The 15,112-nt window shown below is 55.5% G+C and overlaps 1 protein-coding gene across 10 annotated transcripts in view; it reads right to left on the bottom strand.

Annotated features, from left to right (window-relative positions):
* Positions 1-1,713: 1,713 nt before the first annotated feature.
* ALS2CL (ALS2 C-terminal like) overlaps positions 1,714-15,112 on the bottom strand; it is a 33,524-nt gene continuing 20,125 nt past the window's right edge. For 9 of the 10 annotated variants that reach the window (XM_064596971.1, XM_064596964.1, XM_064597003.1 and 6 more), the window contains 6 exons: positions 13,965-14,007; positions 13,089-13,150; positions 12,831-12,980; positions 12,423-12,519; positions 11,597-12,056; positions 1,714-7,013 (listed from right to left, as the gene is read on the bottom strand). In XM_064596971.1, the coding sequence (XP_064453041.1) occupies positions 11,976-12,056; positions 12,423-12,519; positions 12,831-12,980; positions 13,089-13,150; positions 13,965-14,007 (433 nt within the window). In that variant the 3' untranslated portion in view covers positions 1,714-7,013; positions 11,597-11,975. Of the gene's footprint in view, positions 7,014-11,596; positions 12,057-12,422; positions 12,520-12,830; positions 12,981-13,088; positions 13,151-13,956; positions 14,008-15,112 lie in introns of all 10 variants that reach the window. The other variant, XM_064596976.1, reaches the window with a different exon arrangement.

The following is a 15,112-nucleotide window of genomic DNA, read 5'->3' as shown; positions in this document are numbered from 1 at the left end:
CAAACTGTCGGTGCCACCTCCTAAAGTTTACAAGGTTTAGACTACACGCTCGTTCAAGGGTGATGGTAATTTTAAAGCAATGAAAATGTATCATCTTTAGGCTGCTTAATCTATAAGAGAAGCTCAGAGTCCCCCATCTTCCCTTCCTCCGGGCAGTTGTCACCTCGTTTCTGTGAACGATGGCTTACTCCAGAAAGGTGCAAGGGAGCTGGCTTGGTGGGTTGTAGGTCACTCAAGAAACTTGGTATGATGTAGTACTTTTAAAATGGAGTGTAGTATGGAGAAGGAATTCTATTCCCAAGTCACTGCCCAGAGAGTCTAGAACGTTACCTCCTCAGGACACTGTTTAGAGAGTAAAAATAGATATCTCAGGGCCTGTTTTGATGTCTGTTTGGTCTTCTAAATGGGGAATAGAGAGCTGACAGGAATCTTGGCTGGTCCCATGCTGGTCTCCAGTGCAATGCGTATGACCCATCAGAGAGAATGATGAACTCACGGCCAAAGGTATGATGAGTGGGAAGAAGAGTTTTGGCTTTGGAGACCCCACTTCCATGGGGAGGGTTTTACTACGGGTGTGCTGACAGGTGAAACCATTTGTAAGTATCCTGTCTCTGAGTATCAAAAAGAGATGCCTTTTTTTTTTTTTTAAGATTTATTTGTTTGACAGAGCACATGCGTGCACAAGTACATCCACGAGTTTGGGGAGGGGCAGAGGGAGAGGGAGAGGGAGAGAGAGAGTCCTCCAGCAGACTCCCTGCTGAGCATGGAGCCCAACATGGGGCTTGATCCCAGGACCCTGAGACCATGACCTGAGCCAAAATCAAGAATCTGCTGCTTAATCGACTGAGCCACCCAAGCGCCCCAAAATGTCTATCTTTTGAAATACATCCAACTGCTAACTTGTTGGGCTCTATCCTATTCTTAGGCTGAATCTGTACTGAAGAGATTTTTATTGATTGGTATGTTTTGGTTACAAGTGTTTTAGATGCTTTTTTGTAACGCACGTAAATACAAGCAGAATGAAAATTACTCTCGTAGGACTGATACATAAAGTCGAATTTTCACATCCACCTGTATGGATGTAACTTGTCATTTTTAAAGCTCTACTGGAATTCTCTTCCAGAAAACATGTTTCGATGGAACCTGCTTTTGTTCCTGGAAAACAACAGATGTATCACATAGGATTCGTTTGTTCAAGGTCAAAAAGAGCCTTAGAGGATGACTCAGGCCTTGAAGCCCATTGGTTTCATTCTGCCCCTTTGGCGCGGTGTCCTCTCAGAGATCTGAATAGTCCTAACTGCTGCCTTTTGGAAAACTTGACTCCCTGGAGGTGAGCCCACACGGCCTCCTCCTCTCTAATGTATGAAAGAGTCACCAGGATAAAGCACCTGCTGGGCTGGAGGCCAGCTTTGGGAGAATTTGAGAAATTAGATGGAAGAAGACTGTGAAGGGTGGTTCCAGGGACATAGTCTGGCTGTGGGGAAAGGGTAGATAAGTTAGCGCAGGACCAGGAAGGGCTAGGACCCATCTCAGGGTGAAGGGTGGGTTCAGAGGCCGAACGCGAAGGCAGAAACTTTGGCTGCCTTGGCATCCGGTACAGCCCTAGGGTCTGGAGCAACTCTCATAATATGTTATGAGACACAAAACTTATCTGTTGGATGAATGAATGGAGTGTTTGCCTATAGCACAAGCACACTGCATGATGACAAAGTCTTTTTTTTTTTTTTAAAGATTTTATTTATTTATTTGCGAGAGAGAATGAGAGACAGAGAGCACGAGAGGGAGGAGGGTCAGAGGGAGAAGCAGACTCCCCGCTGAGCAGAGAGCCCGATGCGGGACTCGATCCCGGGACTCCAGGATCATGACCTGAGCCGAAGGCAGTCGCTTAACCGACTGAGCCACCCAGGCGCCTGATGACAAAGTCTTAAATAACACCCCATTCAAAGCAGGGCTGATGTCACTCGAGGCTTACTTCCTCCCCCTTTTAGCAGACAGCTAGCTCAGCTGGTCTAAGTCAGTCAACATAAAACAGGCTGACGTCAGTTGCTAAGCTTCAGATGCCTCCCCCTTTTACAAGACCAATTCCTGACCAGGAAGTTTTCAGGATTTCATAATTGTCCCAGTGTTTCCATTTGGCCTCTAAAGTGAAGGGCATTACAAGGGTATGGTGCTTCTGGAAACTTCCCACAACCTTTCCACCTGTGCTCTGAAGCTCCTCTGCCTGTAGTTAATAATAAACATAACTGTACACTTATACCTTGAGAGGCTTTAGTGATGGGTGGTCCATGCCCGTGGTCACTACAGTGGCCCCATTCAGATCCTATCAGCCCCAGAAGGCTGTCTTGCAGGACAGCTCCTGAGTCTACGTAGATAGAACTTGAGACAAGAAGAGGGAAGGATATGAAGAAGGCAGAGGACAAAACTGAGGAAAGTCAGGGCGCCTGAGTGGCTCAGTCGTTAAGCGTCTGCCTTCGGCTCAGGTCCAGCTCCCTGCTCGGCGGGAAACCTGCTTCTCCCTCTCCCACTCCCCCTGCTTGTGTTCCCTCTCTTGCCGTGTCTGTCAAATAAACAAATTAAATCTAAAAAAAAAAAAAACTGAGGAAAGTAAAACAGAGGAGAAGATGGTATGGTTTTCTGGAAAGACTCTTGCACAGGATTTAGAAGAATTCATTCTTGACCCAATTCATCTGACTGACACGCTAGCCAAATTCATTTAGTTTGATTAATACAACAACTACGCCAACTATGAGCAGGACTTCAAGCCACAGGAAGAAACCAATCTGCAGGATTGACCACAGCCACGTTCTCCAGGGTCCTAGATCCAACCAGTGGAACAAATCCCAGAGATTTCTACCTAGAAAGCTTTCTCCTTTAGTTTCTGTATTGACTGCTCCTCTTGGCCCGAGGGAAGAATCCGGGTTTGGTGGAATGCTGTAGCAACTGCAGCCTCCCCCTTAGCATGCAAGGAGGAAGTCTAGGGAGAATCCATCATCCAGACCAGCCAGGTCCATGAGCTGAGCTGCCCTGAGTATCTTCCAGAGGCGAGGTAGTACCACTGATCACTTCAACGAAAATCAGGGACAAATTTCATACCATATCATCAGTACTCAAACCCATATCAAGATCACTGTCTCCCAAAGAAACCGACCTTCCTGACTTATCAAGACCCACTGGGATGGGTCCAGCCTGCACAAATCTATGCTTCTCGGTCCCCATGGCTGTGGTCCTCGGGGTCTCTGTGAAGCACCAAGACATCCCCTTTGTCAAGGCCAACAGCCAACTCTCAGCTATATCTGGCTCACCTCCCTTTTCCTGTGCTTCCCCTGTTCCTTCTTCTTTATTGGCCCTCCCAACAAAGGCACCTACCTACTTCAACAAATGACACTTGCATTTGTGTTCGCTGTGGCTACTTCCACTGTTTTGGCTAAAATCATCACTGTGGTTTTTGGCTTTCAAGACAACTGTGCCAAGGAGGAGGATGAAGCAGGACTGTTATCAGGAGCACCTAACTGTCATTCCCATCTGCACCGCGATCCAAGTCACTATCTGTAGAATCCGGTTGGGACCTCTTCCTCCTTTCATTGAAATGAACACACACTCTGCATCTACACACATCATCACTGGATGCAGTGAGGGCTCTGCCACTGCCTTCTACTATATCCAAGGATACTTGGGATCCTTGGCCCTGGGGAGCATCACTGGGGCTTCGATGAAGCCAAGTTCAAGCATGCTGCTCTCCTGCAGTGCCTGGGTGACCTCCCTCCCTGTCCATCACAGCACCAAGGAGAAGGTCAACATGGCCATGGAGATCCTTTCTATCTTGGCCTTCAGTGCCAAGCTACTAGGCTGCCTCTTTGCCCCCAGGCGCTATATTATTATTCCTCCCAGGCCTGATAAGAACACCCTGAAAGGTAGAAGATCCTAGAGTCAATAAACACTGCAAAGATTTACTTTCCAGCTTTCACATAGATGAGTAACAGATGCATGAAAATAAATCACCTTTTTTTTTTTAGAGAGATAGTGGTTCAAAGCTAAATTTGTAATTCTTTTCTCAATCAACACAGGTTTTTTCTATATTGTCTAGTATATCAGGAGCACAGCCTCAGTCATTAATTCCTGAAACTTTAGGGCTATCTTGGATATTCTGTTCACCAACACCGAACTATTATTTATTTACATGCATGAGGACTTCATTTTACCCTCCACTTCTGAATCGGTTTTCTAACCCATGTTCTGATAGGTGGTACAGCTGGTTAGGTTGTCCACTGTTTTAACTTTGCCCAAAGAACCTTTAGGCATCAGCAACAGGAGTTGATGCTTGTCCGTAGATAACGTATGTAGTCTTTCACATCCTAATTTGTGCATTTACTCTCCTGTCTTTTCTTTTAACTTTCTTAGAGTTCTATTTTTATCTTCTAACTTTTCATCTGGTATTCATTTTTGTGAAGGTTCTTGGAAGAAGTGACACCACTCTTTCAAGCGAGAGAACTGGAGGGGGTCTGATTTGTCACCTGCCCTGAGTGAGTGGGGTCCACATGACCAGAAGGGCCTGGAGGGGGTTTAGAGCCAAAAGTCTCCACTTTGAGGAGGCCCTACACGATGACGGGGGAATATATGAGCTGAAGATGTCACGAGCAAGGAGGGGACAGAATCTTGGCTTCCTGGGACCCTTGAATCCTGGGGACTCTGTGCCATCGAGGGGCCAGTGACCGGAAGTACAAGGTCAGAGACAGCGGAGGGAAGAACTTGCTGAGAGTCACAGCCCGCCAGCCCCCAGAGGTAGAGGCAGGAGAAGGGGGGGTCTGCCCACCATCTGGAGTGACAGGGAGCAGCTGGGACTTGAGGGAGTGGGAAGGAGTGTGCGTCCCCAGGGCCGGGGAGGATGACCGCCAGTTATATTATGTGTTTTCTATTGCTGCTATAGCAAATTATCACAAATTTAGTGGCTGAAAACAACATAAATTCATTATCTTTCAGTTCTGGAGGTTAGAAATCTGACATAGCTCTCATTGGGCGGTGCTCCTTCCTGGAAGCTCTCTAGGGCAGAACCCATTTCTTCGCCTCTTGCAGCTTCTAGAGGTTTTCCGTCCTCTGATTTTCTGCTGTCTTCCACTTTTAAGAACACTTGTGATTAGATTGGGCCCACCCAGGTAATCCAGGATAATCTCCTTATTGCAAGACCTTAATCACATCTACAGAGTCCCTTTGGCCAGTAAGGTGACTAATTCACAGGCTCTGGGGATTAGGTCATGGCTATTTTGGGGCAACAATGATGCTGCCTACCACACCCAGCAACTGAAGAACTGAAAAGGCAAAACAAGAATTCTCAAAAGAATTACAGAAAGCAGGGCGCCTGGGTGGCTCAGATGGTTGAGCGTCTGCCTTCGGCTCAGGTCATGATCACAGCATCCTGGGATCGAGCCCTGCATCGGGCTCCCTGCTCCTTGGGAGCCTGCTTCTCCCTCTGCCTCTCTCTCTCTCTCTCTGTCTCTCATGAATAAATAAATAAAATCTTTAAAAAAAAAAAAAAAGAATTACAGAAAGCAGCCCCTCTCCCTAGGGCTGGAGGAAGAAAGGAAAGAGGCTAAAAATACTGAAACTTAAGAGGCTTGGAAGATGGGCCCCATGGGGCAGGAACCCAGAACTCGGAGAAAGGGGTGCATCTCAGCGGGTGGCGGGGCTTAGAAGGGGGCTCGGGAACAGGTTCTGTGAGTGCTGGGAAGCCACCAGCCGGGCTCAGCCCCACCCCGGGGGCTGTCCCTACGCAGACACTGATCACGTCGCTCGTTTCCTGTGCTGCTTTCTCCAATTGTCTTCCACTTATTGCCATCGACGATGGACTTCCACATACAATGGGGATATGAAGCTTCCCATCTTAATAAATTCCGGTTTTAAAAAGGAAGCATATAAGTGTTTGTAACGAAAGGTGGGTAGTAGGTAATGGAGAAAGGACGGTTCTATGTATCTGTTGCTGCATCCAAAAGATACCCCCAAACAGTGGCTTGAAACACAAGCGTTTATGTGGTTTGCCCCCAAATCTGGGGTTGCCTGGCTCGGCTAGGCGGCTGTTGTTCGGGGGTGGGGGGCATCTCCTGAGGTTCCAGTCAGACGGTGGCCAAGGCTGCAGTCACCCCAAAAGTGTTCTCGTTCACATGCTCAGGGTCTGGGCAGGGAGACCCAAGCAACTGGATCCCACATGAGCTGGCTCTGCCACGCATCCATCTCTCTCTCTCTCTCTCTCTCTCTCTGGTGTGCCCACATGGTCTCCCCACACGGCTGCTCGGGGTGGCCAACTTCTCACTCAGTGGTGAAATCCTCCCAGCACGAGTGTCCAGGAGAACACGCAGAGGGCTTGGGGGCTTTTGGAACCCAGCCTCAGCAGGCCGGTGGCCCGGCCATCCCACTGCGTTGTCAAAGGCCAAGGTTGAAGGCGAGGGGTTGTTGCCTCCATGTCTTGATGGCAAGAGGGAGAAAGAACTGGTGGGTGTTTGACAACCATCACCGGGACAGAGGACGACATCGCGGGAGGCTGAAAATCAGGAAATGTGGGGAAAGGCCCCCACTGGTTTTGCAATCCTTTCTCACTTTGGGTTTACCTGACCTCTCCTTGACTCGTTCCCAATCCTCCACATTCTGGAAAAGCCAGGCCCTTCCCCACTTCCCAGCCCTTGTCCCTGCCTTTCCCTCTCGCTGGGCAGGCCATCCGTCCATCTGGCAACTTCATTCCTCAAGGTCCAGTCCCACAGTGCCATCTGCCAAGACACAGCCCTCCCGTCCTGCCCTGACCACACAGACGGCGAGTGTCTTCTGGACTCTTTCTCCAGCAGTGAGCAGGACCCCATGCAGGACGGGACCCATGGGACGCAAACAGCTCCCCAGTCACCGAGGTCACCTTTCCTCGGAGGCATTGGCAAGGTTCACTGTGTGAGTACACGGCTCCTCTCCACTCATCTGTTGTCACCTCTGCTTATCCCTGGGGATGCCTGCAGCCTGGTACGGACCCTTGGCCAAACCTGAATGAAATGCATGAATTAGTGATTAATAGGGTCCTACGCTGGTGTCTGGGACAGTCCAGAGGCAACCTGCAACCACTGGTCTGCACCGTTTACAGAAGGTGTACCAACTGATGGTTTGTACTTGGTCTCTCTCATGTTCTTTTGGTTTCTGAAACTGAGCCTGGTGTGGCCGCATGACCAGCATCCCTTTGTATGAAGCAGTGGCTCCCTGAGACTGAGGTCACTCCTTTTTGGTGGGTCTCCCCGACCCCCGCACTACTCACAAGGACTGCAACAGCTAAGGGTGGGGGGAGAGCACTTGCCTCTGAAGGCAGACCTGGGAGTGACAGTTCAAGGACTGCATAGGAGATAGCAGGACTGCTAGCCTCTTCTCGAAGGTCCTCACCCCTTCCCCACACACAGACCCAGAGCTCCCCATGCACTGGACACAGCCGCTGCAGCTCCAGGCCGCCACCCTGTGGGATCAGCAGCCGGTCTTTCCTGCCAACAGAACAAGGGAAGGTGTCCCTGTCCAAGGGAAAAGCCAGGACAGGACTCATCTATCCCCAGCCACCAGCAGCCTTCACCCAAGGTGTCCCCAGACACTGGACCCTTCCCAACACAGGGGGGCCAGCAGGTCTTACTCCCATGGGTTTGGAGCCCTGCCATGCTCTCCCCCTGCCCTGCCTCGTGGAATGAACGTTTGTTTCAAATCACAGCAGGATGTGGAGGGGGCCAGGATGTAGCCCCCAGCCTCAGGTGAGTCATGAATAATGTACTTAGTTGTTTGAGCCCCATTCTGCAGTCAAACCAAGCCCTTCTCTTCACGTGCACCAAGCACCACACCTGGAAGGGGTTGAGACATGGGGACCTCCACAGCACCAGGGTCCCAGGGTCCCAGCTGTACCTCTTGCCTGCTTTTCCCCTCCTTCCCTGGATGGCAGAACAGTGGTCTTGCACAGCGATTGTTCTTATGGACAGCAAACAGGGCCCAGGGAGGGGAAGGACTGGGCTACCATCACGGGGAGACCGAGGCCCTGGCTGCCCGGCCCCCACCCCTGGTTCCTGCCCACAACAAGAGTAACAAAAGCCAGAGCTCACATCTGCACAACCCTGGACAAGGCCAACCAGGAAAGTCCCAACCTGGACCGGGACCCTGAACTGACCAGAACCTGACTTTTATCCTCACTCCAACGTTGACCCTCACTCCTTCTAAATTCTCGCCCTCACTCCGATCCTAACCCCTAACCCTAACCTGACACTGACCCTGCTTCTGACCTTAACCTTAATCCCTAACATTGACCTTGACCCGGACCCTGAACTTACCTCTTCCCCAGTGCCCAGCCATCCCTCTGGGAGAGCTGACAAATGAGGCCAGGTGGCTCTCCCTCGGGAACCCCGCTCAGGGAGCATTTACTCACAGCATTGCTGAAGCTTCTCCAGCAGCCCTGCACCCTCTTGCTGCGCAACCCCCCCCCCCCCCGCCCTCCCTCCAGCCTTCTCCCAGGCTGCAGTGGGCAAGGGATTTGTCTGGGCCATGCCCTGGCTCCCAGCACCCTCAGGGGTGATCTGAATAGAGGCCTGGTCAGAACTGGGGGCCCTCTAGTCGCCCCCCAGCTCCCACTCTGGAGTAGCCGTAGACTTGGCTTCTCCAGCTTCCTCTTCTGCCATTGGCACCTTTCTGGGAGGAGAGCCAGCCCTCCTCACCTGTTCCATGGTCCAGACGGTACCCCATGCAGGGAAGAGGGCTGGCATTCAAGAGCATGAGGCTCGCTGACTGAGGGAGGGAGGCAGTCCCTACAGGGGACTTCACGGGGGCCCTCTGTGCCCCGCTCCCCTTCAGGAGGACACCATCACCACCAAACACAACCATCCAACAGCTATAACCTGGCCACCCCTTGGCATTTCCTGCAGTGGGAGCTCAACCCTGCAACAGATTAGTGCATGGAGACACCTGCTGGACTAGCCACATTGCTGCCAGGTGGTCAACCTGAGCCCTGGGGACAGAGAGGGCGTCTGTCCTTTCTTCCCTTTCTCTGGGGCTTTGGCATCAACCTCCTGTCTGCGCCTGGCCTGAGCGTGGCCGGGCCTCTGTTCCACGGGGGGCCCCTGCCTATGCTGGTTACACCTCAAGGGCTTCTGTATTCACAGACGCTGCCCTGGCCAGGCTTGAACGCAGACCTGCCCTAGAGCCTGCGGCCCTTCCCCGTCTGACCTTTCCTGAGTCAACCTGTTTCCAGCTTCAGTGCCCACCATCATCGGTGCCCAGGGAGAGGCGGTGAGCACTGTACCTGGAGGATAGGGCCCCCACCTGTCATGCCCCAGAAACATGACAGAGGCAGGGAATGGGCCCCAGAGAGGAGCTGGGAGGCTCCTTCCTTGGGCCACAAGGGCCTCATGGGAGCTGGGCCTGTGATGATGGAGCAGCCTGGGACCCAGTGGGCTGGAGGAGGGCACATCTAGGGCACAGAACGAGGAGGGGTGGGGGCAGAAGTGGGGGGCACAGGGGAAGCAGGGACTGAGAGGTTGCATGAGAGGCTGCAGACAGGGCCTGGGCTGCAGTGGGAAGGGGGTGGTCGGGCTATGTGACAGGTACATCTGCTCACACAGAGGCCATTTAATCTCAGTGTCTCTTTCTCAGCCCCAAATCCAGGCCCCTGAGGACAGGGCTGGTGTGGCCCTTTGCTGCCGGTCAGAAAACCGCCTGCAGCTGTTGAACAGGATCCCCCCACCCCCACCCCCGGCCTCTCGCCTCTCTGGCCCAGGTGATCATGAGGTTCAGTTGTAATGAATTTTATCACTTTGTCACCATCACTGTTGAAAGGAGAATCCTCATCTCAGAAAACAAGATGGGGACCAGATGGGAACAGAGGGCAGACGGGACCCAAGCCAGGCCCCACCAGGCCGCTTTTGACATTGGCCAGCTCACCAAGGTGCTGGAGTCCCCAGTTGCCAGCCTGACCTCCCATATAGATGCTAGTGTATTCTCACTGCAGCCAAGGGGCTCCTGCAGCAGGTGGGAGAGGTCATTGCTGGGGTCCCTGCAGGTGACCCATCTCCATCGGCCTCCCTGAGGCACCCACGCGGCAGGTGATGGCCTGGTTCCAGGTGTCGCTTCTTTAAATGAACACTGACCTCCGTGTCAATATCCTCACTGTCTCTGGTTTTGCTGTAAGGGTCCGCTACAGACCCAGCTGCCCTCGGGGTCTCCCGAGACCCTGTCCTTGAGGGTCCAGCTCAACTGGTGGTGGACAAGGCCCAGCGACGGCGGGTGGGGGCGTCCTGGTGAATGTGAACTACAGGGAGAGCTCACGGATCCTGAAGGAGTGGGGCTAGAGCATCGTGCCAACTCAGGGCCACCTTAAGACAAGTCCGTCTGCACTTGTCAAGAGACAAGAACTCGCTGATGACCACTGAAGAGGATTAAAGTACCGGTGGGCTGTCAGAGCCCTGGGGAAGCATGAACGCCCATGACATCTGGATATCCTCACTCTTCATCAGTCCCGCCCCCTTCCAGGGACCTTCCTGGGGGACACCACGGGGGTTTCTGGCAAAACCAGAGCCCAAGACTTCATTCACACTGCCAAGTTTGGTGGAACCAGCCCCAGAAAACTTCACCCCTGCCCCACAGCCCTACGTCATCTGAGGGTCTGTGGGCGGCCCCCGGCCACCAGCAGCCCCCGACCCTGAGGCTCCCGGTGGGGATTCAGCCTTGGGCTCAGGTGAGACTGGGCTTTCTCAGAGCCTCCCTCAGCCCCTCCCTCACAGGCCTCGAGGCCAGTGCTTTGGTTATGGAAAGCACAGCCAAGGATGGTGACCTGACTCGCTTACAACCCCAGGCATGGTGGCAGGATGGCCATGGTGCCGGGGCCCAGCTTGCCCTCTAGGGGCACAAAACTGCATAAATCCACCCTCTCCCCATGCTTCGCCCCTGGACCCTTCAAAACATGGTCACCCTGCCTACTGTCACACATCTCCCGTTAGGACAGGGGGAGCCCCTCCAGGTCACCTGGTCCAAGCCCCTCGATGGGGGGAGGAGAGACTGAGGCCAGGCAGGGATGAAGCCCCCCCAGGCCTTGCTCCTGTGTCTTTCAGTCCCACACTAGAACCACCATGGGCACAAAGTCCTCCCCTCCCAAGGGGCACCCGTGCCCCCGCTGTCCTCCTGCGCCCAGGCCTGTGGGCTGCGGGCCTGTGGTTTGCAGGCACTTGGGGCCCCCCGGAGGTGTGCAAACGAGGCGAGTGTCCCCACTCCGCCCCGCAGCTTGCTCCGGCGCCAACATGTACCCCACAGCTACACGGGCCGGCAGAGACTTCCAAGCCCCTGCTCGATCGCATACCACCAAGGGGAAAGGCCTGGCCCGAGGCCATCCAGCAGGTCAGGTGGCCCGGGAGTCTGTTCAGCCTTGCCTCCCTGGGAGGCCAGCTCAGCCCCGGAAGGGGGAAGGAGGCAGGTCCCCAAGAGGCCGCTCGTGGACAAGAGTTCCACCACACAGAGCGGTCACTAGCCACTTGGAGCCTCTGACCGAGAGTGGAGAAACAGGGAACAGCACCGACGATGATGCGAGGATTTCAGCCCAGCTGAATAATGGCGGACTTACAGAAAGACTCCAGAATCCAGCAAGATGGGTGGAAGGTCCGTCACGGACCATCTAAGCCACTGGGATACAGACAGCAACGCTGAGGCCTGGGCGGGGTCAGGCGGCAAAAAAGCCCGTGAGCCAAGGCAGGTCAAGGAGGTGGTCCGCGACTGACCGAGTGGCAGGGGGAGGGCTCCAGGGTCACAGTGGGCTGTGCTCAGGGCGGCAGCCTCGTCTCCCTGGGAGACGCTGAACTGCTCATCTCCTCCGAGAGCCACCTCCAGGGCCCCAGACTGTCGTCTGCTCTGTGGGCAGCGAGGGCCAGGCCGGGCCAGGCTTGTTCCCCGGGGAAATCGGTGGCGGCCCCTCTCCACTCTGCAGTGGGCCCGGGGCGGCCGAGCTACCAGGGCTCCCTGGAGTCCCAGCGACCAGCAAAGCGGTGCAGCCTCATGTCTTCCTTCTGGATGTGCTCGTAACAGGACTGGCGGGAAAGAGGCGAGGCTGAGGGGCAGCTCCCCCGGCCCCATGCAAAGACACACCAATACCCAGGGGGCACCCATCTCCCCAGCCTGGGACCACCCCGACCCATCTCCAACTCAGCCTCAGCTACAGTCTGCAAGGAAGGGGGGCCTCCCCTCTCCTGTTATGCCCAGGGATGCATGGGCATGTCCCTGGAACATGCTGGGGGCCCTTCTCCAGCCCCTTTAGCAAGGGCAGGGCCAGGGACTCTGTGGGGTCCCGCCCACAGAAGGACATACGAGCAGTGAATTTGGGGTCCAGGGCAGGGAAGGCGTCTGCCCCACTGGCCAGGGTGTTTCTGCCTCCGTCCACCACCTCTATCCCTCACCTCCAGGGCCGTGAGCAGGAAGTCACACAGGCCTCCTGTGTGGATGGGGTCCATCATGTCGCGGATCAGGTGGATCTCGGCTCCCAGGTGCTGGATTCTGGAGAACGCCCACCCCCACAGTGAGAGGGAGAAGGGGCCCATCAGAGACAGGCACCAAGCAGCCGGGGAAGGAGCCCTGGCCTGGGTGGATGGACACCTGGGCTGGTCCCCGCTCTGCTCCTGGCCCCCACGGGACCCTAGGTGGGGCCTCTCTGGGCCTCAGACCCCCGCTCCATACCAAGGAAAGCTGTGTCCATAAACCCCAATGTTCAAAGACCTCCAAGCGGGTCTGGGCTGGGGGTCAGGGCGGGATGGGAGGTGGTGTCCTCCCACAGCCCACCCCCAGCCCCCGGCCCAGCTGGGGCTCACCGGGCACGTGACACCACGTAGATGAGCAGCGGCAGCAGGTCGTCCATGGGCAGCTTGTGCTCCCGGCCCAACACACGCGACACAGTGGCCTCAATTTCCCCGTATGTCCTCTCCAGCACCTCCAGCTTCTCCCGGGGGTCCACCGTGGTGCTGCAGCAGGGCGGCGGGCTCCAGATCAAGGCCCTCGGGTTCAGCCCCAACCAGGGGCCCCCACACTCCTGCCCCCCGCCCCCCACCCTGCCCAGGGCATGGACTCACATGATCTTCTGCAGACACTCAGTGGCTGACAGGAAGCACTTGTTCCTGACCAGGGAGAGTCTCTGCCGGGGGGGGGGGGGGGGGGGGGGAACAGATGGATGAGGCCATGGTCCCCCCGGCCCTGTCACCGCCTCCCTCCCAGGGCCAGAGCTCTTGCCACCCACCATTCCCCATCACTGGCTCCAGGAGAGCCCAGCCCCGAGTGACCCAGGGCAAGTCACAGCTCCACCGTGAGCCTCAGTTTACTCAACTGTAAAGTGGGATAATGTCTCCGGGAGGTTGGGAAGGAAGATAACGATCCCAATGGCCACTGGGTACCACAGGGGGTGGGTTCCCACGTCAGCGGCACTCCCACCCAAGGACTTGTTGAAACACAAAGTCCAGGTCTGCTGTCTGAGTTTGACTCATTATGTCTGGGGTTGGGGGTGCCAAGAATCTGCTTTTCTAAAGGCTTCCCAGATGCTGCTGGCCCAGCACGCCCACCTCGAGAGCCACCACCTCGTGTGGAGCGGCCCCCCGCCCCCTCCCGACCCTCCCATGAGGGGGCACCAACGCCTCAGCGGCCGGTACTCTCATCCGCGGGGGAACTGAGGCTCCGAGATAAGTATCCCGCCCACGCCGCATAGCCAGGAAGCGGGGTGGAGCCTGGGTCTGCACCTGCTCATGGTGGGCCAGCAACGGCCCCCTCCCCCACACGGGAGATCAGAACAACCCGGGAAGCCGGTGTCTCCCCCCACACCTGCTGGCCAGTGCTGCCCAGGCCCCTCCGTAGCAGGGAGGCGGAGCGCCGCTCAGAAGGCTGAACAGACTCTGGGGGCCCCGCTCAAGGCTCAGGCCTCCCCCTACCTGGGGCAGGTAACGGACCCACCTTCTCACCTGATTGGTTGTCAGCGTGAGGTCCTTGAGGGGCCACAGGTGCCTGAAATGAAACAAGTGTGACACAGAACCTTTACCAGGAGGAGGGGACAGGGTCTGAGGTCAGAGGGCAAATTCCCTGTACACCGTGTCCCCCAGCAGGGCTGAGCTCAGGAGATGGCCTCCGAGTCCACGATGGTCCACAGGGCAAGGGGAGGCTGGGAAGAGTCCTGGAGAAGACAGTGCCCCAAAACTTGGATAGGGGTGAGGGGCAGCACTGCAGGCCAAGGGACCCTGTGAGCAAAGTCCCGGGGGTTGGGCCAGAGAATGACAGCAGAAGAGACTCTTCTGGAGGCTTGATGAGCTGGGGCAGGCTGGTGAACGGGGAGGGACATGGGTGCCATGCGATGCAGCACAGGGCAGGGACCTGGGGAGACAATGGAGCAGGGAGGCCAGCATGGAGGAGGCAGCAGGAGGGGGTGGGGAGGAGGGGACACTTGGGAAGCTGTTGGCACCCAGGTCTCTGGGCTGGTGACTAGTCAGTTGCAGGAGACATTCACGATGGAAGGGGAAACGGGGTTTCAGAGCGGGCGGGTGGGAAGCATCATGGCTGTGTGACAAGGGAGACTGGGTGTGGGGCAGAGAGAGCACCCATGCCCTCCATCGGGCAGGTGGTGACTTGTAGCATCAGTGGATCAGAAGGGGCACTGAGGAGAAAGGATGTTTTAGCAACTGAGGGTAAAAGGGACCTGCTCCCAGAACAGTCCTCAGTTTCCCCTTGAGGACCTCCCCTCCCCCACTCTCAGTCCAGTTGCTGGAAGCAGGACACCTCGCCCCAGCCCCAGTAGTAGATGTTGAGGTAGACTGGCCAATGTGGGCCACAGCCAACATCTAGGGGCAGGCTCAAGACCCAAGCCAAGCCAGTGAGGGACTTCAGCCAGAGCTGTTAGGAAGGGGACACCAGCTCCCTGGGGCACAGTGGGGGACGGAGCTAGTAGAGTATAAACTTTGAGTGGCTGGTACCATGTTTGGCACCATAAATGGGAGCCAGAGATACATCAAGAGAGAAAGAGAAGTTGCTTCCCTTACTACGTAGTTAAGCAGTTAGATCCAGCCATGCCTGAAGCTAGCCACACCAGCATAATCCTAGAAACTCTGTGGATACGTGA

This window comes from Mirounga angustirostris, unplaced genomic scaffold, assembly GCF_029215605.1.
Source record: "Mirounga angustirostris isolate CCGP_5_RB_7025 unplaced genomic scaffold, mMirAng1.0.hap1 SCAF_1, whole genome shotgun sequence".
NCBI classification, from domain to species: domain Eukaryota; kingdom Metazoa; phylum Chordata; class Mammalia; order Carnivora; family Phocidae; genus Mirounga; species Mirounga angustirostris.
The sequence above is the reverse complement of the archived record's forward strand: the minus strand, read 5'-3'. Positions and strand labels throughout refer to the sequence as shown.